The sequence below is a fragment of the Martes martes genome (assembly GCF_963455335.1).
Source record: "Martes martes genome assembly, chromosome: 8".
In the NCBI taxonomy this organism is placed as follows: Eukaryota; Metazoa; Chordata; class Mammalia; order Carnivora; family Mustelidae; genus Martes; species Martes martes.
Genome location: NC_137895.1, coordinates 141,402,402 through 141,430,047, shown reverse-complemented (window position 1 = coordinate 141,430,047; position 27,646 = coordinate 141,402,402). Strand labels below are relative to the sequence as shown.

General features: G+C 53.5%; 1 protein-coding gene across 4 annotated transcripts in view; it reads left to right on the top strand.

The window, feature by feature from the left end:
- Positions 1–15,973, top strand: part of WDR37 (WD repeat domain 37) — a 53,821-nt gene extending 37,848 nt beyond the window's left edge. For all 4 annotated transcript variants that reach the window (XM_080812416.1, XM_080812415.1, XM_080812417.1 and 1 more), the window contains exons 12-14: positions 9,621–9,755; positions 10,217–10,331; positions 13,133–15,973. In XM_080812416.1, coding sequence (XP_080668542.1) covers positions 9,621–9,755; positions 10,217–10,331; positions 13,133–13,264 — 382 coding nt within the window. In that variant the 3' untranslated portion in view covers positions 13,265–15,973. The remainder of the gene's footprint in view (positions 1–9,620; positions 9,756–10,216; positions 10,332–13,132) is intronic.
- The last annotated feature ends 11,673 nt before the right edge of the window (positions 15,974–27,646 follow it).

Here is a 27,646-nt window from a genome sequence, read left to right as displayed (position 1 = left end):
GGATGTTCTGAGTACAGCTTCTCGAACACACTGAGTCTCCTGCCTCCCCTCAAACCTTTGGTCCCTCTGATGGATGTCTCGCTGCACCCGTTCCTTCCCACTGGCCGCGGCTGCCGTCACGGACCCAAGGCCGCCTTCCTGGCATCCGGCAGTGCCCACCACCGTAGGAAATAAGTCACATGGTTCTCTCCAGAGCGGTCTCCTGGTCTGGGAGGTAACTCTTGGTTTTCCAGGGTGCTTTTCTTGAATTGTTTGGCCCGTTTCTTTCCTAAACATGAGCAGCACGGCTCCGATGCGGGTGTTTCTGCTCCTTACCTGGTGTTCCCTGAAGAGTTGTAGGCGCAGTGGTCCTTCCGTGGATCATGGCTGTAGCAGAGGCAGCGTTTCTTAAAACTACATGACCACGTATTTGTTTGGTTTTGATGTGATGTGGGACATACTATGCAAAACTTACTATTTTAGGGCATGTTTTGGTCTATAGGAATTCATCACATATTCTTAAGTAAAGGTCTGTTAGAATCTGTTGTTTTATAATGTGAGTAATTCACTTAGTTGTCCAGTTTTGAATTTCTGTATGTTGGGTTTTCTTTTCTTTCTTTTAAAGATTTTTGAAAGAAGAGAGTGCAAGAGAGGGGAGGGGCAGAGGGAGAAGCCGACTCTCCGCTGAGCAGGGAGCCGGATGCAGGGCTCCATTCCAGGACCCTGGGATCGTGACCTAGCCGAGGGCAGATGCTTCACCGGCTGAGCCACCCAGGTGCCCTGTGTGTTGGGTTTTCTTTTCTTTTCTTTTTTTTTTTTTTTAAAGATTTTATTCGTTTGACAGACAGATCACAAGTAGGCAGCGGCAGGCAGAGAGAGAGGAGGAAGCAGGTTCCCTGCTGAGCAGAGCACCTGACGTGGGGCTCGATCCCAGGACCCTGAGATCATGACCTGAGCCGAAGGCAGAGGCTTAACCCACTGAGCCACCCAGGCGCCCCTATGTTGGGTTTTCTTAACCCGACAGGATGTAACTGTTACAGGTTTCAAGATTATCGGCTTAGTTTTATAATTTGATTTCTCCGGGATCTGGGAGAGAGAGACCTTTTCCTGTTCATGTTGTCTGTTACCCTTGCGCTGCGCTGTGGATTCCGTGCTTTTTAGCGAAAGAAGAGTTTGAGATGCAGCACCTCACTGGGGGGTAGAATCTGTAGCCATGTGGGGCCCCTTGAAGTTTGTGCTGCTGTGATTTCTGCTTGACATGAGCGCTGTTTAAAGTTCTCATTGGGAACATTCAGGAGGACAAATAATGGTTTTTTCCTTCTTGATGTGTACCGTTAGCGTCCATTCTGTATTGTGAAAGCTCTTCGTTACAGTGGGAAGGTTACCAGGATGGGATCTGCTTGGGGCAGCTGTGTGGCTGGGACTTGGGGCCTCGCTGCCGGAGGGGTGCTCCGAGTCCCGTGATGGTGGATTTTAGATGCTTTTTATGTCACAGGTGGTCTTCCTAATAGCAGGAACGAGAAATTGTTGTGTGCACTGCTCTTGGAAAGAATAGAAATGGTTAATTGAAGTGTTTTGGAATGTCAGGAATTTTAAGCACTGGCAGTGTGTTTTTAAGTATTTCTGTCTTCTTTGTCAGGAGCTGGAACTGAAATCCAGTGCTTTTCATCTGAAATCACCTAAACCCTTCCATGTTCGTGTGTGTCCCCTGACAATACAATTCAGTTTTGTGCCGTGAATGACAGCTGGCCCTTCCCTCCTCGTAGGCGGGTGTGTGCTCTGTGGAGTGGGGCATCCCGCCGACCCCGGCTGGACTCTGGCCTGTGGGCCGTGTGTGCGCAGACGTTCTGCAGGCGGCGTGGATGGTGCTAGAGCTCACCTGAAGGTTCGGCCCGCTAACTGTCCTTTGAAAGGGGCGTGAACGCTGCCTGTTGGGAGCGCCCTCTGACCGGAGGTCCCGACTTCCTCCCTCCCGGCACCACCGCTTCTCTGTGCATCTCGGCGGAGACCCCCCCTTCTTAGTTTTTGTTTTGTTTTGTTCCAATTGCTATAAAAAGGGACTGACAGTTGAGGCAGTCACTGGTCATTAAGCTTCCTCTGTGGGTGGCCAATGACTTCAGTCTGTACCCAGCTGACAGGATCCATAAGTGAGAATAAGCCCTGGCATTGAAGAAACTTGGAAATTAGCTCAACATGGGTAAAATATCTGAGAATGAGAAGTTGTTTTTTTCCTGTTTTGCTTTAATTCTTCCCATGTGATTATAACTTTATCCTCCAAATGTGAACTGTAGTGTCTTCTTCTAAAGAAAATAAAATACCACATCAAATAAAACAAAATTTAAAAAAAAGTCACATGAAAAATGATAATGATTGCTTTAAAGCTAAAACATTATCGTATGCTTTTGTTTCCAAATACCGGGGAAGGTATTTAGTACCGAATACCAAATTCTAGGCCATGTATGTATGATGTGAAAATAGCTTTGAATTTTTCGTCATGCACTTAACAGTTGTCTTCATGCTTTAGAAGAGAAAGCATTTCAGCAGCACGACTTTTTAATTGCGCGCTTGGCTTGTAAGTGTTGAGTTCTGAGCTCGGTCAGCGACTCAGGTGGTGTGCAGTCCCTTGGTGGGGGTGTCCGGGGGCTGTCTGCTGGTGGAGCCACTACCCGGGGGGCTGGGTTTTGGCAGACTGCGTTTGGTTTGTAAGTCTGTTCTTCTTGGTGATGGCCTGTGAGCCCTTGTCTGAGGACGAGGAGGAGGGGTGTTGCACTGCGCGGTGTCTTTCCGGGACGGGACAGCTCCAGAGGGGCCCCTGGAGTAGGAGTGACAGCTGAGGAAGAAGGGGGGGCCTGTCGCGGCTCAGAGCAGCCGGATGTGCACCGAGCCTAACCTCCTTTCACGTTTCCCCTCCCTGCCAGGTGCCTGAGAGTCTGGAATTGCCTTCTTTTTACTTAAACGGTTTGAAAATGATTTTGAGAAGGTGAGCGAGTCCTGTAACTCCTGGTTGGTTGATAGCTAAGGTTGCGCGAAGCTGAGATCGGGAGAGACTGAGGCACCCCCAGTACTTGCTGACCCAGTGGCCGTGTTCCGTTGTGTTTTTGGACATGTCCTTTGTGTTTTAGCGCCTGCTTCGTCGTGGCGCCGTGGAAGCGCGCGAGGAGAGCGGAGCGCGGCCGGCAGCTGGACTTACCCGGGGCCGCTCCGCACCTCGCGTCCGCAGCCCAGGCTGCGGTTTTCCTGTAACTGCGCCGTTTCCCGGGCGTCGCCGATTCTGCGCAGAGGTCCCGCGGCCGCCCTGGGTCGGCACCTGCCCCTCCGGCCTCTAGCCCGGGGTCTGGGGACTCGGGAGTCCACTTAGCAGGCCCCTCTTGATACATTTGAAAGTTGCTTCTGATTCAGCATACAGTTTTTAAAAGTAAGAGGGGACTTAATATTTATTCTTTCAAACCTTTCATTTCAGAAGGGCTAACAGGTAACTAATAAAAATACGGACTTTAAGGAGATGAGCGCACCTAAGTCCTCCACGTGCTTCGCTGTGAGCTTCGGCTTCCTCCCTGCGCACCGAGGGGACCTGAAGAACCGTCCGGCTGTTTACACGGAGTGAACGCCTCCTCCCTGCGCTGGTTCCCGCTCGCTAGACGGACCTGAGATGTGTGTGGACCCGCCTGCTGGGGTCGGCGGAAGGCACCGGTGCGGTGTGCAGCGAGCAGTGTGGGGAGGGAGCAGAGCTTGCTTCTGGAAGAGGCGGTGCTTGTGGCCCGTGCGCGGCCCCCTGGCTGCACACGCCTGGCCCAGGCGGGCCTCACACCGGCCGCTCAGCAGCTGCGCCTTCCTGCGCTCAGCAGTGCCGTGAGAGCCGCAGGGGGCAGGTGCTGCTGCGGAGCGGAGTGACGCTCCATTTGCCGTCTGGCCTCAGAGGCTCCATCGAGGGCTTTCTCCAAAATCCCTCAAGGACCAGAACTTTTTAAAAAGACTATTTTCGGGGCATGTGTGTACCGAGAGGGACTTTGGATGCTCTCGGCAGCCTCCTGCATGCTCTTGGAGCCCCACACCGAGCCGCATGGTGGCACTACGGGGCTGAGTGTCCATTCTCATTGCAGAGTCCGTGGAGCTGAGCGCGGGTACTTAACCCAGAGACTATAGACTCCGTGCTGTTTCCCACCCTGTCTGATGACGCGTCCCTGCGTGGAAGGCTGGGGAGCAGCACATGCCAACTTCTTGGACCAATGGGCATGACTGACACAGGCCACATGGGGGATGGGTTGCCGTCAGTGTGGCCGGGGTCAGCTGCCCAGGGGCCAGTGTGGAGCGCATAGACATGGTTATAAATCGAACACCATCCAGGGCGTTATTGTAATGATCGTCCGTGGAATTCCGTGTGTGGGGACAGGCTGGCCGTGAGACTTCGCGCTGTGGAAATGGTGCCCACGATGGCGATCGTCTCCTACCCCTCACCCCCGCCCCCCCAGCCATTGGTCTCCTGGGCTCCTTGCCTGACACACAGGACAGGGCACTGGGACTTGCGGTCCCCGAGAGCTGCTAGCTCTGGCTGTGCCCCACAAGGTCTGAACCTTTGCTCAAGGGAGTCTAGTAAACAGAAGGAACAGATGTGCTTTCCCATTGCACGTGTAGCACCCCCCAGCGCCGTGACTGTAACAACTCACATCCCACAACGTGTCCCATAGAGAAAGGTGGCTGCGACCCTGGTCTAGGGCAGCGCCTGTCCTGTGGGGCCCGGAGCACCGGGGCCCGGAGCACCGGGACCCTGGAGAGTCAGTCCTTAGGTGACCAGGTACTGGAGGTGCCTGCACTTGGGTCTCTCCCACGTGACCAAGAAGGTGCAGGGAGTTGGGAGCTTGTGATAGTGGCTGACTCTGGCCTTTCAGCGTGGCCGGGGTTTCCCCTTGCTGTCCGTGCTTGGGTGTGGGAGACGTGGGTGCTCCCTGGTGCTGTGTTTCCTGCCCCTTTGGGCTCCTTCAGTGCGTAAATCAGAAGTCTGGTTAAAGGACACCTGTTTTTCAGAGAGGCTGGGGTAGCAGCCCCTTCTGTGTTGGTGCGAGTGTGGTTCTGGCTGTTTCACACACATGTGCACACATGCCCCATGCAGCCGGCATCCCTGAGTGCTGGCACATCCGTGTGCACGTCCATGTGCACATACCTGCATGTCCCACACGTCATTCTCCACATAGCCCGCGCCACTTCGGCCGGGCGTGCTCACACTCCCAGATCGGAAGCACACTTGTGTGCAGTCCTTGGGCCACGAGGGCCCTTGGGCACCGGCAGTCCATTGTTTAGGGGACATTACCCCCATGCCGGTATGAGGGACACCCAGGCCAGCCTCTCCTGTAACTGGTGAAGAAGAGGGGCCTTCCCATGCGTGTGGTCGCTGCAGACCCAGGGTTGGGCTTACCGTGGTCTGGCGTGTCTTCAGGAAAGCACCAGGGATGTTTCGTTGATGTTGTGGTTTTTGGCTAAGGTTATGTGTTTGAGAGTAAAAATCTTACGGCTCCTAATACATTTCCGACTTTAATTTTCTTGATTATTCTGGTGAATAGGGTTTCTCTATATCCTGTTACTTTTTTTTTTTTTAAAGATTTTATTTATTTATTTGTCAGAGAGAGAGAGGGAGAGAGAGTGAGCGAGCACAGGCAGAGGCAGAGGGAGAAGCAGGCTCTCCGCCAAGCAAGGAGCCCGATGTGGGACTCGATCCCAGGACTCTGGGACCATGACCTGAACCGAAGGCAGCTGCTTAACCAACTGAGCCACCCAGGCGTCCCTGTCCTGTTACTTTCAAAGCTAATGCCAAATTTTTCCTTTTGGAAGATTTAAAATAAATGAATCCTTTTAAATTTTTCATCTCCTAGTTTTTATACACAGAGTCATGTGACAGTGATATTGGGCATTGGCTGTGAATTGATTAGCACGTGACCAGCGAAGTTACATCCAGAAACCAAGGGAATGAACACTTAGCCTATTAAAACCTGAGGAAACTCATTCTTTACCTAATTTAAATTTTGCCACAGTTGATATAATTACAAATATTCAAAACTTACTCATGGTTGGCTGTTAACACTGTTTAAGAAGAGTCAACGGGGCACCTGGGTGGCGCAGTCAGTTGGGTGACGCCTTCGGCTCAGGTCATGATCTCAGGGTCCTGGGATGGAGTTGTGCGTCGGGCTCCCTGCTCAGCGGGGAGCCTCCTTCTCCCTCCCTCTGCGCCTGCCTGCCGTTTCCCTGCTTGTGCTCTGTCTCTGTCAAATGAATGAACAGAGTCTTTGAGGGAAAGGGAAAGAAAAAAGGAGGAAGAGTGAAACACGACCAGACTTCACAAAAGGGAAAGCAGAGCTTTGACCCTTGATACTACGAACATGAAGTTACCCTGTGAATCTTACTGAGTTTAACTTTCCCGTCTCCCTTTTAAATCAGGTCGTGTGGAACTACCCTTTTTGGATGACCCCCTTAATTCAGTTAATAAAATGCCAAGAGGAGGGACGGAGCCAGGCTAACTAAGCGTTGTTTGACACGTTCCTGAAGCCGTCTGGAGCTGTCTCGGCGGTGTGGTGACCTTGGTAATGGCAGAAGCTTCTCCAAAGCCTCGGCACAGGTCTTCCCCGCAGCACGTTAGCAGCCTGTCCCGTGCACTGCCGCCGAGAGCGGCACGTGTGCCGTGAAGGCGACGGGCGTCGCCGCCCCGCCGTGACGTCCGCCCTGGACCTTCTTCGTGGTGGCGCGTGCTCACACGGAGCAGGCCCCGGCCCGTCGTGGGGGACGGGAACCCTGTGTGACTTCTGAGAATGTTTTTGTCCTACGGCCTGCTTTTGTGCGAGGAGCCGTCGAGCGGTATTCAGAAACGTGTCTCGTCGGGGGAAGTTTTCGTTTTCTCCTCTAGGCGCCCGGGATCTGAAGACGCAGGCTCCCGTGCGCTGTCGGCGCCCTGGGAGGCACACAGGGCGGCAGGGCCGGGGCGCGTGCGCTCTCCGGGACCCTCCCGTGCGTGCGCGGCTGCCTGGAGACGCGTCTTGTCAGTTACTCGTGTAGCTGACGACGCGCGCTGGGGAGTGGTGGCCGGAGAGGAGTGGGCCCTGTGACGACGTTGTACCCCGATGCGGTCCCCTCCCGCGTCTTCCGCGCAGGCGTGTGAACCAGGCGTGTGAACGAGCCTGGCCTGCTGGTCCGAGAGGCCCGCTCCGCGTGTCGCGGCGGCAGGGGTGGGCCGCAGGCGTGCTCAACGTGGCCGCCTCTGTGAACATGGCCGTGTACTTGCTGGATCGACGGGCCACACTGACCTCTCCCTGGATGCGGTTTTCCGAGGGGCTGGGGTGTGTGTGCGGCGGTGGGGAGGCTGCTGCCCGGTCGACTCTGTCCGGAGGGTTTGCTCCTCCGCTCTGTTCTTCGGGTGTGAACGCGGGGCTTGTTCGTGGGAAGCGACATCTGGAAACTGAGGACCGGGGTGCTCTGTGGGCCGTTTCTGACCCGTGGCCCAGACAGCGCCCTGCTCGGGCATCTCCTGCATCCCGTTTCTTCTGAGCTGTGAGATTCCGGCAGATTGTTATGCAAAGCAGTTTCGAGTCTCTGCGTGACTGGGAAGACAGCTGTTCGTCCTAATGAGGAGGCCAGCATTACAGTCTCTCCGTTGATGGAGGCCCACGGAGGGAGCGGAATGTTCCAGATCGGGCAGTGGTGTGCGGCGAGAAGGTGCCGCGCTGTCAGCTGGCAGCACATGCTCGGCTGCGCTCGGCGACAAGATAAATGAGTCGGCCGCAGTTGGGCAGAGTCTGAGGCTTTCCTGTGAGCGGCCGTGGCGCAGCCGCTTCCCCGTGGGACCCGAGTCTGGGGGTGCTTCGGAGCGATTGCCCCCTCGCCGGCTTCTCCCTTTGATGCCCTACAATACCTGTCAGGATCGTGATTTAGTAAAAACCTAATGTCTTTCAGCATTTCATTAACATAGGGTGAGGCGGTCTTTTGTGGAGACTTTTTTCATTAATTCAGCAGAACGTTCACAACCCCCTGAGGACTCGAGTCCGCGGGGAAGGCCCGGGCGTCTGCACGGCTCTGTCTGTAGTTGAAGTCCTCGGGGTTGCGGTGGCCTCTGCGCCCGGCACAGCGCGCCCGTCTCCAGGCCGGCCCTGACGCCTCTCTCGGCCTTCGGAGCGGGGGATTCGGGGGGTCGTCACGTCGACGTTTACCCGGCTTCCCCTCCTCGCCCCGTTCTCTGTGCGTCACCCATGGGTCCCTCTCGGGTCTCTGTGTCCTTCACATTTGTCCCCGTTGTGACAAATGGCAGGATCTCTTCCTTTTTTTGTGGCTGAATAAAATCCCCTTGTTTATGTATAAGTCACGTCTTCATCCGCTCCTCCGCGGACAGCCGCCTGGGGGGTCCTCGGTCTCGGCTCCTGTGAGCAGAGCCGCGGTGAACACGGGCGCGCAGAGAGCCTTCCGGGTGCTGATGTCCCTCCTGTGGGATGTGCGCCCCGTTGTGCGATTGCTGGGCCGTAGGGCAGCTCTGGTTTTAACTTTCTGAGGACCCTCCGTACTGGTTTCCAGAGGGGTGGCCCCGGCTTGCATTCCCACCAGCAGTGTAGGAGGTTCCCCTTTCTCCACGTCCTCACCAATGCTTGTGTTCTTTTTTTTTTTTTTTTTTAAGATTTCATTTATTTATTTGACAGCGAGAAAGGGAACACAGGCAGAGGGAATGGGGGAGGGAGAAGCACACTCCCTGCGAGGCAGGGGGCCCGGCGCAGGGCTCGATCCCAGGATTGAGGGGATTCTGACCCGAGCCGAAGGCAGGAGCCCAACGACTGAGCCACCCAGGCGCCTGGGTTCTGGTTTTTTCCTTGCTGACAGGCCTTCTCGTGGGTGTGTGGTGGGATCCAGTGGTTTAGGTTTGCATTTCCTTGTTGGTGAGTAACGTTGAGTGTCTTTTCATGGGCTTTTTGGGCATTTATAAATATTCTTTGTAGAGAGGTCTGTTTAAGTTCTTCGCACTGTTTGGGTCTTTTTTTTTTTTTTTTTTTGAGGATTTATTTATTTATTTTAGGGGGAGAGAGGGCACGTGTGTAAGTGGGGGAGGAGCAGAGGGGGAGAAAGAATCTCACGCAGAGCATGGTGCGGGCCGGATCCCACAGCCCTGAGATCGCCACCTGAACTGAGACCGAGAGTCGGACGCTCAACTGGCTGAGCCGCCAGGCGCCCTCTTGGCACAATTTTAAACCAGTAGTGTTGGTGGTTGAGTTAAAGGAGTGAGTTTTTCTCCAGTGTTCTGGTTAAACAAAGTTGCATGAATTTTTTTCCTGAATTTTCTGTTCTCAGGCATGAGTATGTATAGACGTCTGGCAGGTTCTGTGCAATCTCTGTCTTCCGGTAGCTTCTCTCTGCTCCATTGCCTGAGAAGGCAGAATACAGTGGATAGTTTCCTCGTCTGCTGAGAAGTTGGGTGTGCGCACGTGCTCACTTAGAGAGCGTTCAGCGCGCGGGGCGGTTAGCAGAGGCGACTGTCAGCTTCTGCGCGTGCAGGCTCCTGCCCTCCTGCCTCGCCAGGGTCTCCGGCAGCGGGACCTTGTGCTCGTTCCGCAGGTGGAGAGGACGTGGGTCTGAACTCTGAACTTCCCAAGATTTTCTGAACCTGTGCTCTTTACTTGCAGCACTGTGACCTCTGCCGTGTTCACCGTGGGAGATAATGTCGTTTCGGGCAGTGATGACCGCACCGTGAAGGTCTGGGATTTAAGGAATATGAGGTCTCCCATTGCGACAATTCGCACAGACTCTGCCATCAACAGGTGAAGAGAGCTGTTTGTTGTGTCTTAAAAGGATGAATTATAATGTGGTGTCTTGTTCATGTAAAGTCAGCGTTTAGTAGATCCTTGGAAAAGCAGTGTAGGCTTCTGGGGGAGTGAGTTTTGGGGGGGGGGTGATTTTTTTATTGATCCTCTATTGCAAATTTAGTTTCTCCTTTTTGCTGAAAGTTAAGTATAAAATCAGGCTGGTGCAGTGAACTTCATGGGCTAAGAATGGGCCACCCGTAGGGCAGTGTTTGAGTCGCTGTGAGCATGCGCACGTTACACGTGAGTAATGTGGTCTCTGCCCTGACGCTGCTGACGGCTGACACCTGCGGTTTGCTCGTGTGTTTTGCTTGGAAATGGGAATGGTGTGGAGGCTCCTACTTCCTGATGCCCTGTGAACTCAGACACGCGTGCTGTTACCACTTTGTACGTAACGCACTTTTATCTCTTCTTTGCAGGATCAATGTATGCGTTGGCCAAAAAATCATTGCCCTCCCACACGACAACCGGCAAGTGAGATTGTTCGACATGTCAGGTGTGAGGCTCGCACGGCTCCCCCGAAGCAGCCGGCAGGTAACTGTGCTCCTGCTCCGCGGGTAGACAGAGCTGTAGGGACAACGTGGAGTCTGCGTCTCAGGTCGCCACTGACAGGAATAGGCTATGAGCTCCACATTGTTCAGTCGTCTAAGAAAGGAGAAGCTCATTTTAATAGTATATTTAATTCATGCATATATGATCGAGATAATACAATTTTAATTATAATCAGTATAACAATATTAGAGGTTTTGCATTCTTGTTTTCCTGTTGTCTTTGGATGCTAGGTTTTCATTGGAAATACGTGGTCTGTGTTTAGAGCTCATAAAATTTAAAATTGAAACTGTTTCCGAAGACCTCAGCCTAGAGAGTCAGGTGTTTTACAAACGTCCATGAGGTCATGCACTCCGTGCCTCACGCTCTGCTTTGTGGAGCTGTTGGCACGTGTGGTAGTGGTTTCCACTTTGGGAAGCAGACTCGGATCTTGGCAGGTGAAAGTGTGCGGCCAGGAAGGCGTTAGACGAGGAGTACGGAGTGGCGTCTCCGTGTGCTGAGAACTGGCTGGCGCCTGTAGCCCCGGCTCGCATGTACCTGCTGCTGGGGGGTCTCTGAGGGCGCCCTGGGCCCCTGTGTGTAGATAGTTCCTGGGCAGTTGGAAGTGAGGGGAGAGGCTGAGAGTGTGTGACGTGACGGGGTCATTCCGTGGGGAATGGAGGTCACCCCCTCCCCGCCCCTGCTGAGCAGTGTCTTTGCAGGCTCAGGGCTTAAGTGACCCCACCCCCGGCCCTTCTCCTTTCTTCCTCTCATGTTTTCTGTGTGTCATTGTGACACACAGCTGTGTGGGCGAGCCAGGACCTTCGTGCGTCCCCTGAGCCTGCAGTCGGCGTGTCTGTCCCCCCAGCGCCCGCCACCCTTACTGCCCGACAGCCGCGGCTCTGCCGACCTTGGAGCAGATGCACGTCTCCTCTCCGCGCACGGCCTCACGGACGGTTTGTGACCCTCAGGCCGGCCGTGAGCGGGGTGTGGCTTCAGGAGCGCTTGAGTGACGGTGCTCTCGGGACGACCGTGGGGGCTCTGCTGTCAGCGGGGCAGCACCTTCTCTCTGAGTGGCGCCGGCTTCTTGGGAGGCCTGTGCCCTGAAGACAGGACCGTTTGGTCTGCTCCCCCCTTTCAGGGCTGGGACGCGGATCGTTGAAGTGGGTTATGGAACTTCTGAGTACACGTGATCGGAAAGTGCTCGTGAATTAGAGGACATGCTAAGACCTTCACACCTGCTCACAAAGGGAGTTTTTCATGCGCGGTGCCCGCGGGGGTCCCTGGTCCTGCCCACGCAGCGTCGCTCGCGCGGTGGCTTCTCCTCCTGACGTGCCCGTGTGTTCCCCGACGTCGCTGTGCGGCCCCTGAAGACTGTCGCTGAAACACAGCACGGTGCCGTGAGTGTGTGACTTCACCCTCTGGCAAGGTCCTCTGCGAGGAAGCAGGAGATCTCGGGCGCTAATTCCGTGAAGGTGGTTTCAGCCTTGTTGCAGCCGTAGAACTGGTTGTGCTTGGATTTATTCCCTTTTAAGGTGGTGTGTTAAACGGAGCTGTTTTTTTAGATTAGCGAGTGACGTTTCCTGTCACTCCGAGCTGTACAGGCCTCTTCGGATACATGAATACGGTTTCCCAGTGGAGAGCCCTGGGCTCGCACTCCCGGCCTCCTTCAGCTGATGGATTTTACGAAGAGGAAACAGCAGCCCTTGCTGGGATCTGGTAGCAAGAGGGAAGGTGGCCAGCGGTGTAGACTTGTCTTACTTTGGGCAGAGCTTGTGGGGCGTTTCCCGCAAGTGCGGTGGTTCTGGCGAGGCGAGTGCAGGAGCGCTGGGCGGCCCGAGCGGGGGCTCCGCGTGCGGTGTGCGGGGCTCACGGTGAAGACACGGCGTCCGGGATGGGTGTGCGGCGCCGAACTGTGACGCTGGGTGGGCGCGGGGCGTTTCCAGAACACACGTGCCCACAGACCCTCTGGGGTCCCGCGGGGGACGGGAGGCCGGACTCTAAACCCGAGTTGGCTTCCAACCCCGTCGTGGGTGAGCGGCTCGTGCAGACCGTTGTTCTGGGCGCCACAGGGTCTCGTCCCCACGCCCCTTGCTAAGCACCTGCTCTCAGGCTTTCTGCGCGGATGCCTCGAGGTGACGGAGCATCTTCCGCCAGTTCCTGTGCGGACTCTGGGTTACTGCCACTTCGCAGGTGCGAGCGTGCTCTTCTCCTCCGGCTCTTAACGAAGACGGGGGTTGGAGGTGGCCTTGGAGCCCTTTGTCGTGTGTGCTTGTGCCCGCGGTGCCTTTACTCTGGGGCCTGTCTGTGCATCTCGCGTGTGTGGATAGTGCTGTTCACACGTGAAGGTTTCACGGAGGGAACTTTGTGTCATTGTGTGTTTTATTGGTATCAGGTATATCTTCTGGGTCCTTCATACCTGAGGCAGCTGTTTGTTAAAATGGTCTTTGAGGTCTTTAAATGAGTCTCATTTCACGCGCTCCCAGATTTCATCCGGCCCCGTTAAGAAACTTCAGACGCATCATTTATCCTTTGTTCTCCTGAGCGGAGTCTCTATCATCTAAGGAATCCCAGCGCACTTCAGGTCTGAGTCTCACTGACTCCGTCGTGTTGACGTCACTCCCCCGTCCCCGTTTCCCGACCGCACGTGCGCAGTGTTTTTGGCTCATTCCGTCTCATACTGCCTGTTAAGTTTTTTCTTCCAATTCAGTCACGTTGAGTGGTGTGGTGGTTAGCTTGGCTGAGGGTTTATAGCACGCATGCCTTGGGAGTAATGCACTAATTCTGGTTTGTGTGATTGGAAATAGGGCCACAGAAGAATGGTGTGCTGCTCGGCGTGGAGCGAGGACCACCCCATGTGCAACCTGTTCACCTGCGGGTTTGACAGGCAAGCCATTGGCTGGAACATCAACATCCCTGCGTTGTTACAAGAGAAATAAGGTTGCCGGCGTCCTTAGCTGCGTTGTTCACCACGGACCTGTGGACTGGTGCCGCTTTTCTCATACTCGTCAAGCCCTTTTTGTGAGAGTTGCACCCTGGAAAGGGTGGTTTGTATGTTCTTTTCTCATTGTACCGAGCTTGCATGAAATGTACAGCAAAATGTATGGTCACATGTCTTATTTTCGTCTTGTGTGTGTGTTGGCACCCTCTGGTCGGTGGACATGAAGCCCCCTTCCCTGTAGCACGTCGTGTGTTGTGAGTTCCTGGCGTTTGACAGATGACAGGAGGGCATTACGTTTGCGTGAGTTCAGTGTGAACCCGTGTACTTACTGTGAGGCGTAAGCAGTCTGTGGTGTTGCTGGAATCATCATACATATCTACCTTGTACCGGGAAGGTCACGGAGCGACATCTGCGTTGGCTGGCGATTGGCAGGCGTGGTGGGAGATTTCATGTTTACTTCTGTCTGAGGGTTTAGCATGTGCCGTGCTGTAACGCAGTTCAACTCTGTATTCTGGTATAGTTGTGTAAAATTAACCTGGAATTGAGAAGTTAACAAAAATAGAATGCCGATTTTGTAACATTTGGAAAGTTTTTTTGAAAACAAAAAGTTTCTGCTCTTTTTATAGAAAATCATTTCAATCTCCCGAGGTCTCATATTAGCAGATTCAAGAATAGGAGGATTCTAATCACTGATTTCAGATATTAAGCAAAATTTAAAGCACTTTAGTTTATAGCTATGGTTATAAACAGTTTTTAGAAGTTTCAAATGACTTATCCAGTGAATGTGACTTGAGCTTTTAAAGAAGGCGCTGCCTGCTACCTGAAAACAAAACCTTATTTATTTTCTACACTTTGGTTTGCGTATTTCTAAATGGGTTCACTTCCTCAGTGGTGTTTGAGAGCCAACAATGCAAATAAATGAGTACTACCTCAAAATCAGTGTATTTGGAAAATGTGGGAGTCTCACTGTTGCCTAGCTAGAGCACTTTTCACTTACAGCTGGAATGCCGAATTCAGTTCAGAGGGCAAGAAAGACAATCATAGCAAACGTATCCTGAGGACGAAAGCTCTCCCATTAGCCGACAAGGTGGTAGCGGAAACCGTGCTGCGCAGGGTACAAGACGCTCCTGTTTCGGCAGCTGGGACCCCTCTCAGCGCCAGTCCTCCCACTGCCTGGGCGAGCCTGTCACTCTTGCCTTCTTAGGAGTTACTGTTGTCTGGTGTTTGTGAGTTCATGTTTCCTGCTCAGTTACAGTTTTGATCAAGAGCCATCTCCGTGTACTGCCCTCCTCTTTTTAATACTTTGAATGTGTCCACTTGGAGAGGCACAGAGGGTAACGATGACAATGATCACGGGTGTCCCCTGCCTCCCAGTGGTGACTGCAGTGGAGTGCCGTTTGGTGAGGTGTGGTGTCAGCAGAGCGTGCGGGCCGCCCTCGGTCCTGTGTGAACACGCCTCTCTTGAGGCTCCTTTGGCTCAGGTCCCATGTGCGGTGGCTCATCTTAGGAGCTTCAGCCCTGAATTATCTGGAACGATACTGAAATGACTTACGTCTGGAAGGGAAGAAGGGCCAGGGGAAACCCGTCAGGACGTAGTTAGAGCTGAGGCTGCCGACTACAGGACAAACGACCGGTGCTTAGAATGGCTTTCTTCCCAAAGCCTGGCACCTCCCCGAACCACACCGGAGAACTTGGGCCGGAGCGTCTGCATGCAGCCCCCGCCGACCCGAGCACGCCATGCCCCCGGCGGCAGAGTGCTGTTGACCTTGGGACGCTAAGCTGCATGTCCACACTCTTGGGCTCCTGTTGTATTTTAATTTGAATGTCTGGGTGTTTTAGAATCGTTGTTAGGAACATTGAAAAATGTGTACAGACAGCGAAATCAAACTTAAGAACCAGATCTCTGCCAGACTAAAAAATTTGGAGCTTTTAATTCAACATATCTGGTGGCTATTTAGTTCTCCGCAGACTGGTGCCCTCCACGTCCGGCACCTGCTCACCTGGCTAGCAGGAGGGGCCGGCCGCCTCCCCCTCACCACGCTCCACGAGGGCACGGGCCCCCTGCTGTTGGCGTGAGCTCTCAGGAGTAGGACACCCTCCCGCCAACTGCTGTGTCGTCCTCGGACGCGGTTCCTTTCAGCTGCTGCTGGGGACTCAGTGGTGGTGTTTTCAGGAGTCACGGAGATTTGGGATAGGGAGTGCACGTGTGTGCATGAATGTGTGTGCGTGGGTGTGAATGTGTGTGAGTCCGTGCATGTATGCACCTGTGTGGCTGAACTAAGTCATGTGGTCAGCCACACGTGATCTCATCTGCAATGTGTTTGGAAATGAGAGTGGTTTTGTCCTGTGTGCTCACATGTCCAAGGTTTCATTTAATAATGGAAGGAAAATGTGTGGTTATTGGAAAATGTGTATTGATAGAGAATTTCATAAGATCTATATTGTTGGACGAAACAGCAGTCTTTCTCAACCACTGCACATCAGTTTCTGGAGAGACAAAAATTCTGTACATATTTTGGAATTTGAAGAATCTTATGTACATCACTTATTGCTTAAATCTGTGAAAACCGAATTTCTTTGGGGGGAAAGTATGCATTTATAAGTGTTGTGTAGAAGCAAGTGTTTTTATTGTGTTGATGTAATTGTTTTTAAGTGTTGACTGTCTTCATTGCCAGTATGAAATTCATTAAAAATCCACGTTCTGTAATCACTATTGTAAAAGTTTTATTTTATTAGGACTCTCTTTTCTTTATTATCTTACTTTTAAAAACGTTTTGCTTTGATGGAATAATGTTAACGGCTGCTAAACACCATAGGAATGTAGAAGTCGTATCATAGTACTGCCCACTTGAAAAACTTTTAACTTTGGACTTAACAGATCGGTTGTGTTCTATTTCCTGTCCCTCTCTTAGGCTGACGTGAGGCGACATGTAATTATGCTTCTCCGTTGTAGCATCTCCGCCCCGACCATTTCTGGAGGGAGTTAGCAGTTTGATAGAATGCAGGTGCTCGTCCAAGTTCCTCCGAGTTTCCTAAGATGTGTGTCCTGTCCTTACCACAAGTTAAGCTTGTTTGAACGTTTTAAAAAATTATAGTTGCAGGAAGTAGGCCCCGTTCATCTCCTGTGGGAGAATCTGGATTGTCGGTGGCTGCTTGCTCATTCGTTCTCACCTGGGGAGGGTGAGCGGAGCGCCGTGGCAGGCGCCGGGGACCTCAGGAGGTGTCCTTACACGGCTTGCTGGAGCCCCCGCTTCAGACTGGTAGGGCTTTATTCAGTCTCCAGAAGGCAGACATTGACTGATATTATCTTTCTTACCTTGGTCTTTAGAAACATGATTATTGTGCAAATTTTGCAATGACATTTTCAGTTACATTTAAAAGTTCATCTGTTAGTATAAAGAATCATGAAGGCAGGGCTCCTGGCTGACTCTGTTGGAAGAGCATGTGGCTTTTGGTCTCGGGGTCATGAGTTCGAGCCCATGTTGGATGTAGAGATTTCTTAAGTAAATAATAAAAAAAAAAAAAAAAAAAGGAGTCACAGAGGCAAAACTGTGGTGTGATTTCATCAGAACGCCACCAAAATGTGTCTCGCTTACTATGGCATAGATTTTCTGGTTTCCCTTAATCAATCAGTAGTTAGATCACTCCAGCAATTGGGAACACCTCCATTGTTACATGCAACGTGGGATGTATGGTCTGTGTGATGGTGGGAAGAAGCTGGGAATGAAATCCCATGGAAGTGTTGAGTATTTAAAACTGATTTTATGAAAACATTTTTAAGCAGCCTTTGGTCTAAATGGAACCAAGATTAGGCAGCTCTCAAGCTCTGAGAGCCCTGTGAGGCCCAGGTGATGCCTGGGGGCTTTGTGGGCCCTGGAGGCACCCTGTGAAGGGGGAGGCTTAACCAGGCCGGAAAGTTGACGGAGGTGTCAAGAAACAAAGAGAGCTCCTCTCTGACACCTGGCACTGCATCCCCGCACTGCCGGCGGTCTTTTTGTGCTCCACCAAACCTTCCCTTGAAAGTTTTGGAACCAGAACCAAAAGTTTGTGTCTCTCTAGTCACTTTGCTGAGCTCGAGTGCCGAGAGGAAGAAGCCAGATTGATGAGCTCATATTGATGAGGATGATAAACGAGGATGGTTTTCACCAGTACTCCTTCTCAAACGTACCTTCCTGAGATGCTGTAGGAAGAAAAAGTCAGAGGAGTGCCTTCGAAACGGGCGAAATAACTGGCATATAGCAAAATACCAGTATAGCAACGTCTGGAGGTAGTGGTTTAAATTTGTATTTTAGTCTGGTTGGGGAACTACGATTTTAACTTTTTGTCTTTATTAAATATAGTAAAATTTCAAAGGTGACCACAAAGGAAAAAAAAACTTAGAAAAGATAGAAAAAGTGATTAAAAGTGGTTACTGTAAGGGAGTTGGGAAGTGTGGTAACTGGAACAGAGGTAATTTTTTAGAGTTTTGTTCTGTAGGTTTAAATTTTAGAACCATCCAATTAGGTCACCCAGTATTTGAAAAATTCCCACTTTATGCTAACAACAGTGGGGAAAATCTGACGAAAATAAAGGGACTTGAAATCATCCATGGAAATACTTAAAACTTGAACAAAGACATTAAAAAAGACAAAATGAGAGACCATCATGCATTAAAAGGAAGAGGCAGTATTGTAAGAATGTCAGTTTTCCCCATATTGACGTAGATTTGATGCTATTCCAGTGTAAATCACTCCAGAGTTTTTTGTGGAATTGGACATCTGATTCTTCAATTTATTTGAGGCAAAGCCCAGGGTTGATGAGATACTGAGAAAACAGGAGGAGGGAAGGGAGAAGAAAGCAGGGTTTCCCTTAAGCTGTAGCAGGTAGAATGTGGGATTGGCACCAGGATGGAAGAATTGACCCGTGAGATTAGAGATCAGGTTGATTCAAGCATCTGTAGAAACGTGAAGTATTTCAGCTCATAGAGCCATGAGTCTGGGAAGAAAGTGGCGTGTGTAATTAATGGTTCCGGTGTTACTGGTTACTCATATGGAACAAGACTACGCATCTGGTCCCTACCTCACACCAAGGACAATTCAGCCTCATATATGAAAGGACAAACGGTAACTCTTAAAAATTAAGAAAATATTTATATTATTTTCTGTTTATTAAACAACTCTCTGAATATGCATTAACTGTACTAGAAAAGATTGATACATTCAACCAGGTTAAAGATGAAGCTTTGTAGCCGCGTGGGATGGCTCCGAAGAGACGAAGTGACAGGGCACAGGTGGTGACAGTTGCAGCCTGCACAGCCCACCGAGCACTGATGTCCGGGATAGCAGAAGCGAAGTCCACGTTGCCAAAGCAGAGCCGGAAATTGACAGCAGACATGAGTAGGTGTGTCACAAAAGGGAAAACTTGAATAGTCAACAAAGAGGTAAATGTAGAAATTTAAAAAAAAAAAGCCAAAATGAAATACCCTTTCACAACTGTTAGATTTGGGAAGCTCTGTCCAGCGCTTACTGTCGGAGCTCACATGTGCTGTTGGTGTGAATATAAAATAACACATCAAATGGGAAAGTGCGACCTTGTGATCTGAATGCACGAGTGCTCCCTTGTTCCAGCGATCATGAGGGGTCTGTGTGGAACATGGTTTTCTAAGTGCGATGTGAGGAGACCACGCGTGTCTGTTGCAATGAAGACTTCTGGCCGCTGACTGAGGGTCGGGGTGGGACGCACGAGTCTGCATCTGGAGCCCATGTGTGGTTCTGCCGCCCGGTTTGAGAGCTGCAGGGTGTCAGGACGTGTCCTGGGGCACACGAGAAAGCACTGAGCACCATCAACAGGCTGCGGCCTAAATGGTGGCACACCTGTCCCATGAAATACAGCCGATGAGTGGACCAGACAGGACTGTGTGCGAGTGTGGATCTTGGGAACGTAGTGTCGAGTGAAACACCATTTGTTTAGAGCACGAGCAAGCATCCCTGTACACGGTTAGGTCGTGTATTTTAGACCTTGGGAGGGAAGGCTCCCAACTCTGCATGGTGTTCTCTGGGCCAGGTGTGGAGCGCAGGGTGGGAGGTGAGGGCAGGGCCGCGACAAGCACAGACTGAGTGCTGGCCGGCTCCCGAGGGCCGCGGTGGGTGCCAGTCCGTTCGAGCATCCACATTTCAGAACTGTGGCGGCTTTACAGCGGTTTCATTAATGTGCCTTGTCCGGTTAAAGTAATAATAAAGGAACACCACGGAGAAGGTGTGCGCCTTGCAAAGGTGGACGATAGCGTGGTGATGACAGAGGGGACTTTAATATTTTTGCCCGTGTCAAGGTCAGGCTTCTTACTCACTTCAGATATTAGCTCTCTTTCCACTTGCAAGCATGTGGTTTTATTACTCTACAATGACCGATTTTTCAGTGGGTATGTGCCATGGGAGGAAAGACAAAGCCAATTTTGTTCCAAGATAATGTTCTTGAAAAAAATAACTCGCTAAGGAAATTGTAAAAAGGCTGTGTTAACACTGTGTCAAAATTGTGTTGTTTTCAAATACATCTTGGAAATCCTAGCTTTAAAGTGGAAATGTAATAAGGGTTTCATTTACCAGGTGTGATCATAAAACAATAAAAGGAGCTTTCTTGTGTTGCTCAGAAACGGGGACTGAAGTAATTTCAGATCCAGGAGACGGTCCAAAAATTGTGCTGTGTAACGGCCACATACCAGAGTAAGAACGTTTACTCCCATAGTCTGTTTTGCGGAAAGCATTTATTTGGTGGATCAGTTTTGGTATATTTGTTTAAAAATATAATCATCTTTAACAGTGTGTGTGCATTACAGACGTCTTCCAGCTCTGAATTAGTTCTCAGTAAATAATGACATCGGGACAGCTGCGTGGCTCCGTCGAGTGAGCACCGACTCTTGGTTTCAGCTCAGGTCGTGGTCTTGGGGTTGTGAGATGGACCCCCGGGCTCCCCACTCATCTCAGGCTCCCGACCGCCTACATAAATAAATCAATAATTTAAAAAAAAAAAATTAAATACCCTGCTGTAAACTTCGTTTTTTTTGCAGTGACAGAAGTAACTGTGTATATTCTGTGATCAGTCCTTAAATGTCACATGAAACTAGAGGCAGCTTTCTTGGGCTATAACTGACACAATCTACCCCACACATGTACCATGAAAAGTGAGGTAAGTTTTGATGCATTTGTCCAGGAAGTCATCACCACAGTCAGGATAAGCACTGGTCACCCGTTGGCCCAGGCCTCTCTGCAGCTTGTCCCTCCTGGCCCTGTGAGCCCCACCGTCCCTGACGACCGCAGGCTGCTTTCTGTCAGTAAGGTTAATGTGCATTTCCTACAATCTTATATAAACTTGCCTCGGTAGTAGGTGCTGATTTTGGTCTTCCCCAAAAGCTGTTTGAGGTTGAGTCGTGTTCTTACGTGTCTTAGTCCTTTTTATGACGAGTGTCTCAGTGTATGGATGTGTCACATTTATCCGCGCCCCTGCTGGTGGAGACTTGGCTTGTTCTCAGTTTCTGGCTATCACGAATGAGGCTGGTGTGGACACTGGCGTGCCAGGCCTGTCTGCATGGACTCTGTCGTTTGCCTTGGGCAGGCGTCTAGGAGTGGGCTCACTCGGCCATGTGGAGGGAATGTTTTTCTTTCTTTCTTTTTTTTTTAAAGATTTATTTATTTATTTATTTGACAGAGATCACAAGTAGGCAGAGAGGCAGGCAGATAGAGAGGAGGAAGCAGGCTCCCCGCTGAGCAGAGAGCCTGATGCGGGACTCGACCCCAGGACCCTGGGATCATGACCTGAGCCGAAGGCAGAGGCCTAACCCACTGAGCCCCCCAGGCACCCCAGTGTTTTTCTTTATAAGAGACTGCCGTGCAGTTCCCACGGGGGGCCTACTGGAGACTCCTGGCTTCTGCTCTGACACTCGGAAGGGCTCGGAAGTTCCCTCTTCTTCCTTCACACCGAGAACAAAGGTGGACAGACTGAAGTCAGTGACTCTTCTTAGATGCGCTAGAGAGAGGGGAGGGCCAGAGACTCAGGCAGAGGTGAAGAGTCACCCAGCTCGAGAGGCAGGGGTGTGTGGAGCGGGAGCCGGTCGGGGGCCTGAGGATGGGCACGCGGGAGGGCTGAAGCCCCCGGAGCGCAGGCCGCGGGCCCTCCTGGATTCCTATCGTGGAGATGGACGAGATCCCCTCATGTCTGGTCAGGGAGGTGGGGAGGATAGCTGCCACCTGCGGTCTGACGCCACAGACGCTTCCTCACCAAGGAAAGGCCTCACCAGCGCCGCGCCCTGTCCCTAGCTAGGGGAAGGGGCCTGAGAAGTCCTCGGAGGGCGCGGCTCCCTGAACACGGACGGGCCTCTGTAAGTCACAGCAGACCAGGATGTGGCAGGAGGCAGCTGGGTAACATGCCAGAGGCGCTGTGGGAAAGGCGGATGCCCTGGAAGGACAGACGGGAGACGGGTGCAGAGCATCTAGAGAAATCCCGGAGGAAAACGCTCACGGGTGTGAATAGCTTCAACAGACCTGTCCTGGCCGGGGAATGAAACCCTCGAGACAGCTTTCGGGTACGTCAGTGGAAACTTCCCAAGCAGAGAAGCGAGGGGGAGTAAGAGTGAAAGAAGCAGAGCACGTGGGAGGGGAGGGGAGGGAGCAGGGGGAAGGTTTGCAGTTATAGTTGAGAATCTTCCAAAAGTAATGACACAAACCGAGCCACAGATCAAGTGAGCCCGTGCCCAGAAGTGCAGCCCTTGGCACATCAGGTGAAACTGCAGGACGCGGCCCCCGACTGGCTCCGGTGGTGGGTGTCGGGTGAGAGTTGCAGCCCCACGAGGGGCATAGAGGTGACTTAAATACAAGGTCCGGAGAGAGGAGGCGGACGTGCGGGGTGTTCTACGCAACGATGGTTTATCGACCGCGGCACCCGAGGCTAGCGACGTACTGCACGTCGGCTTCGTGAACTTAAAGGAAAAACCAGAAAGTCCTGGAGGACACTGAGGACAAAGAGCAAAGGTTGAGCCGAAGCAGGCGCAGCTGGGCCGCAGAGGGGCCGCGACCGCAGCGCACGCGCAGCGCAGGGGCGGGGGACAGCTCGAGAGGACGGAGCCTGGTCTCGGATTCCGTGTCTGTGCGAGTGACGGACAAAGACAGCCTTTCTGCTCCCGAAGTGTGGAGGGGGGGTTTGTACATTCGTCCTGCGGCCTGAAGTTTTCCGAATTCACCATTTTTTTTATAACAGATTTTAAAATAGATTCCGTTGAATTGTCTGCAGAGGGGTCCTGTCGCTCCCTCGTCTTGTCTCGCCGCGTCGGCTGGAGCCCAGCGCGGGGTCGGAAATGCTGGCGGACCTCCCGCCGCGTCCCGTGCCCATGAGAAGACGCTCGGCTCTGCCACGAGCCGCCGCGGCGGCACTGCTTCCACGTGCGCTCGCTCCGTGGGTGGAATTCCGCGTCGGTTGTTGAAGGGTTTTCGCCGGGAACGGATGTGGGGATTTGCTCTAAGTGCTGTCTTTGTGTGTTTATTGAGATAATCTATGATTTTTCTTTTGTAGTTTGTTGATATGATGCTTTCTATCGATGGATTTATATGGTGCTAAACCAACCGTGCATTTTTGGGATAAACCCTGTTTTGTCAATGCACTGATTTTTATGTTGCTGGGCTTGATTTGGTATTGGTCTGTTGAGGATTTTGGTGTCTGTATTTATGAGAGATCTTAGTCTCTACCTTGTGTTCCTGGACCGTTGCCTGGTTTTGGCATTCGTGCAGTGCGGGCTCATAGGGTGAGTTTGGAAGCTTTTTCAGTTTTCTGGAAGACTTTTTGCAGAGCTGCTATTATTTCTCCCTTACACGAATTTACTGCTGAAGTCGTAGCCTGCAGTCTTGTGTGGCTTTGTGTGTATGTGTGTGTGTGGGAAGGTTTTTCATTATAAATTAAGTTACACAGATAAAAGGTTATTCTTAGCAGTTTTTGCCTGAGTAAGCTCTCATAGTTTACCTGCCTGCCTCCCTCCCTCCCTTTCTTTCTTGGTGTATGTGTTTGAGAGAGAGCTCACACGATCAGGCAGAGAGGCAGGCAGAGGGAGAAGCAGGCTTCCCGCTGAGCAGGGAGCCCGATGCGGGGCTGGATCCCGGGACCCTGAGATCATGACCTGAGCTGGAGGCAGTCGCTTCACTGCCTGAGCCCCCCAGGTGCCCCCGTCGTTTGCTTTCCAGGGCTGCGTGCCTGCCGTCAGAACTGTGGAACTTACCCGCATAAAGGGGTCCCTGTTACTCCTCATCCCCCCGTGCCTCTGGGGTCTGTAAGAGTCACGTTGGTGTTCCCTCCAAGCCTCTGCTGTGATGCTGGTCACGTGTCAGTGTGACCGTTCAGTGCGACGGACCCTAAGATCCGCCAGGAACAGCAGTGTTAGGCCTGCCTCGCGGTGGCCGCCAGGAAACGCTGGGTGGGAGGTCGGTGGGTGGGGAGTGGGGTACCGTGAAGCCGGGCATGCCCAGGGCTGTGCACCCTCTGCGCCCCGCCTTGTGCCCCCACACGGCCGCGCCCTTTGCAGCAGCATCTCTTAAGTGGATCCCACTTGAAATGTGGGAGCACCGGCTTCCCACCCAGTGTCCCCCGTTCCTGGCCGTGGGCGGGTCACCAGGGCCCGGCGCAGCGTTTGCCGGTGTCACTGGTGGGGACGCCTCCTCAGCGGCAGCCTCACCTCGTCTGAGCCGCGGCCCCTCCCACAGGTGAGCCGTCTGCGGCTGGATGGAGCGGCTCTGACGGTGTCTCTGGTGGGAGGAAGAGGTGCGGGAGAAGGGCCGGCTCCCCCAGCCGCTGCCCTGCCTAAACCCTTGGCCCTGATGGGCTGCCGCGTGGTCCCAGAGTCCGCGGGTGGAGACGCGGATGTTTTGGGGGCCGTGTTTCTGCCTGTTCGAGCGGCTCTCCATTTCGGGTTGGTCCTTCAAGAGTCTCCTCTCCACGACCACAGTGGGGCCGTGATTAAACTCACAGTGTTTTGAAAGAGCAGCGTGGTTCTGAGCTGCCCCGAGTGCACGGCCTGCGGTTGTCTGCCTGGCTTCCCCCTACGTTTCTGATTTACAGTCTCTCATTTTCCAGGATTCTCTGGAAATGTGTTTACCAGCCTGTATCAGCTCTCTTTTCCTCTACAAATGAGACAGACGCTGTTTGTCAAACATGAGTCAGTCACTGTGTCGGTCTCCATTTCCTTATCTGTAAAGTGAGATTTTTGGATTTCCTGCCAGTTTATTACGGCCATCAGAGTCCCAAGATACGCTGTTTGTTCTAAGGGAACTTGCAGGAGGGGGAAGGGAGTGGGGGAGGTAAGAGATCTCTCCAGATGTCGAAATCCCGAAATACCGGGTTTCAGGGGGGTGCAGTGGCTGTGGTAATCAGGAATTTACCTGAAAGCGCAGTCTGTTGAAGGAGCCCCCTCGTGGGAGGTGCCTCGGCACGGGCCGGCGCTGCGGGGTCCTGGGAGGCCATGTGGCGTGCGGCGGTGGCGGGCGCCGTCCGTGGTGCGTTCAGCCACGCGGGAGGGACCGAGCGGCTACGGGTCATTGACGGTTTCATGGTTTTCTGAGTCTTGCTGGGGCCTTGTATCGGTGCCCGGCCTCACCTGGTCCTGGGTGGCGTTTGGGTGCAGGCAGCCTGCCGGCGGCGGGAGAGAGCCCAGGTGAGGGAAGCCCACGGCCCCCCGCGCGTAGCGGGACGTCCTACAAATCAACAGAGCGCCGCTGGGTGTGGGCAGCCTGCCCGTCTGGGTTTACAGCCGGCTGAGTGTTCTCTCGTTTTGGTTTCTTTCTGTTTTGCTGTCTGAGGTTGATGAATCCCTGAGGTTGGAAACTCCCTGGTTCCGCGGGCCCATTCGCCTGAGCGACTGTGCCTTGTCCTCGAGACTGCACCCCGTCCCTTCCCCCCTTAGTCCCGCAGGTTCCGAGCTGCTTGCGCCTTAGGTCCGGGCCCCCGAGGGGGAGCGCCGAGCCGCGAGAGGGGGTCCCGTGTGCGATGTTTGAGCCTGGAGGCACGACGGGGACCGTGACTGGCCGGTCAGGGCTGGACTGCTGTTGGCTTCGAATTACGCCCATCGCCAGCCTTAGAACGGCCGGGAGTGAGCCCCCAGGCTGTCCGGGGCCCACGTCTCCAGCCTTGCCACCTGTACTCAGAGCACAGAACGGACTCATCGCAGCAGCTGTGGTTTTCTTCAGTTGGCCTGACGGCATTTTCATGATGTGATGTGTGCCGCGCAGCTGCCCCAGGCAGGGTCGTGGGGAAGGGGCGTCCTTCCACGGGGGCACCCGTGTCCTTGCCGGTTTCTGTGTGTGGACGTGCCTTCTCGTCCTGCGAGGGGCAGAGCGCCGTGTCTGCCTCCAGACTGGCCGCCCATATGCGATGCCTTCCGGGGAAGCAGCCCCTTCTGTCAGTGTGTGTGTCGGAGCGGGCGGCCCTGGGCCTACGGCAGAGACCCCGGGACGCTGTCCTTGTGTTGACCAGTTTCCCCTCTTCTGACTTTCCCCGTAAAGATGGGAGCACAGGTGAGACCCGAAGGGAAGGTGGAGAAGGGCAGCCGTGTCTTCACGATCCCCACCCCATGGGTGGTCTTCACGGGAAGCGATCGGCATTGCGCTCACCTGGCGTTTGAGGCCCAGGAGTGTGTTTGAGGGAAATGTGTGTGTGAGAGGTGAGACAGACAGACAGGGTGATGGACAGACAGGGACAGAGACGGACATGCGGGAGGGGCATCTGAGCCTGGCGGGCTGGGGCAGCAGGCGCTGGGGGACAGGCGTCGGGGGCTTGGGGAGCGACCTGCCGCTGCGGGCACAGGACGGGACTGGAGGGGACGCTCTAGGAGAGGACATGTACTTGGCACTCGGTGCTTGGCTTCTGCTTAATCGCCTCCGCTCTTGGCACACTCCTTTGGAGGACTTTTTGTTTAGCATTGAGTAGGTGCACAGTCAGTATTTTCCCAGTTGAGAGTTTGTGCGGATGACTGCAGGGGAGAAACGGGGGATTGGAACTTGAGCAAAAACTGAGAGCGAGAACCAGGTGCAGCTCTAGGGTACCCCAGGCTCTTGAAAGGAGGACACTGTGTGGTGATTCGGGGGGGGGGTCACATCACTCATCGGGGGTACAGGGCAGGAGGTCTCGTGGCCCAGAGCCTGGGCAGAGGCTCCTGACGCCATCCAGGAGTTGGGACGACCTGCGGGGGTCAAGCCAGATGCAGGGGAGGCAGGTCGGTGATGATGCCAGGACTCTGAGAATGGACACCCACGAGAAGAGGGGGACAGCAGTGCGTGGGGGAGGGCGGTGTGCCGTTCCCATGCCCTAGACCTCAGGCATGGGGGATGATGCCCGTGGCGCTGGGCTCCCTGCCCCGTGTCCTCCGTGGCTCAGAAGATGTCCCAAAGTAGAAGCAGCCCCCGCACACCTGTGGGCTTCCAGGAGCTCCCGTGCCGGCGTTCCCCGAGGAAGGAGGGGCTCAGAGTCGCAGCCCCCGATCGTGGAAATAAACATTTCAGTCATAATCTATCAAAAAAATAGAGTGACATGCAGATTGAAACAGTCCAAGTCGAGGATGTTTACAAGTAAAACAGTTTTATGAAAAGTCAGTCTACACCAGCATAAACTCAGGGAGAAAAATCCCTGTTCTCCGTACAGGCCAGACATGCCCAGAACGTATTTTGTTGGGCTCAGAACACACACTTAAAACTTGAGAGACGCTGGCCTGCTCACGGCTGAGCAGCTGCACCCGTGGGGGACACTGGGACTCCAGCCTTCCCGAACCTGCGTGACAGGTGCCTCCTGCAGCCGGGCTGCTGAGCCTCCACACCTGATTCCCCAAGGAGGCCGAGTGTCTGCATGAGAGCTGCCTGCACGGGGGTGGCCGCTAGACCGCCCTCCGTCCATCAGGGAAGCTGGGCACCCGCGGGGGTGGCTCTCGTCTGTGTGCGCTCTGGTGACATCGGACATCGGCGCACCCCTGGGAACCGTGGTCCCTGCAAGGACAGTTCCCAGAAGTCGCTCCCGCCTGCTCTGACACCCCCTCAGTGTGTGGTCAGGGCGCCTGCGGCTCCCCCTGAAACCCGCCCCATTTCCGCTTCTGCCCTGGCCCTCTCCTGGGCCCGGCCGTTTTCTCTTCGGCGCGGGTCCTTCATAAATCGTTTGCACCTGAGTTCTGGGCTCCGCGTCTGTGTCCGGAGCACCCCAGCTGGGATGGCCGAGGCAGACCGTGGGGCACGGCCCACGTCAGCGCGTCAGCACAGAAAGGGGCCACCCCAAAGGAGGAGAGCGCGCAGCCGGCGCCTCCCCCCGAGGCCGCCCCTCCGCGGGGCCTTGTCTGTCTGGCCCACTGCTTCCGGAGCAGCTGAATCCGCGACGGGGCCGCCGGGGGACG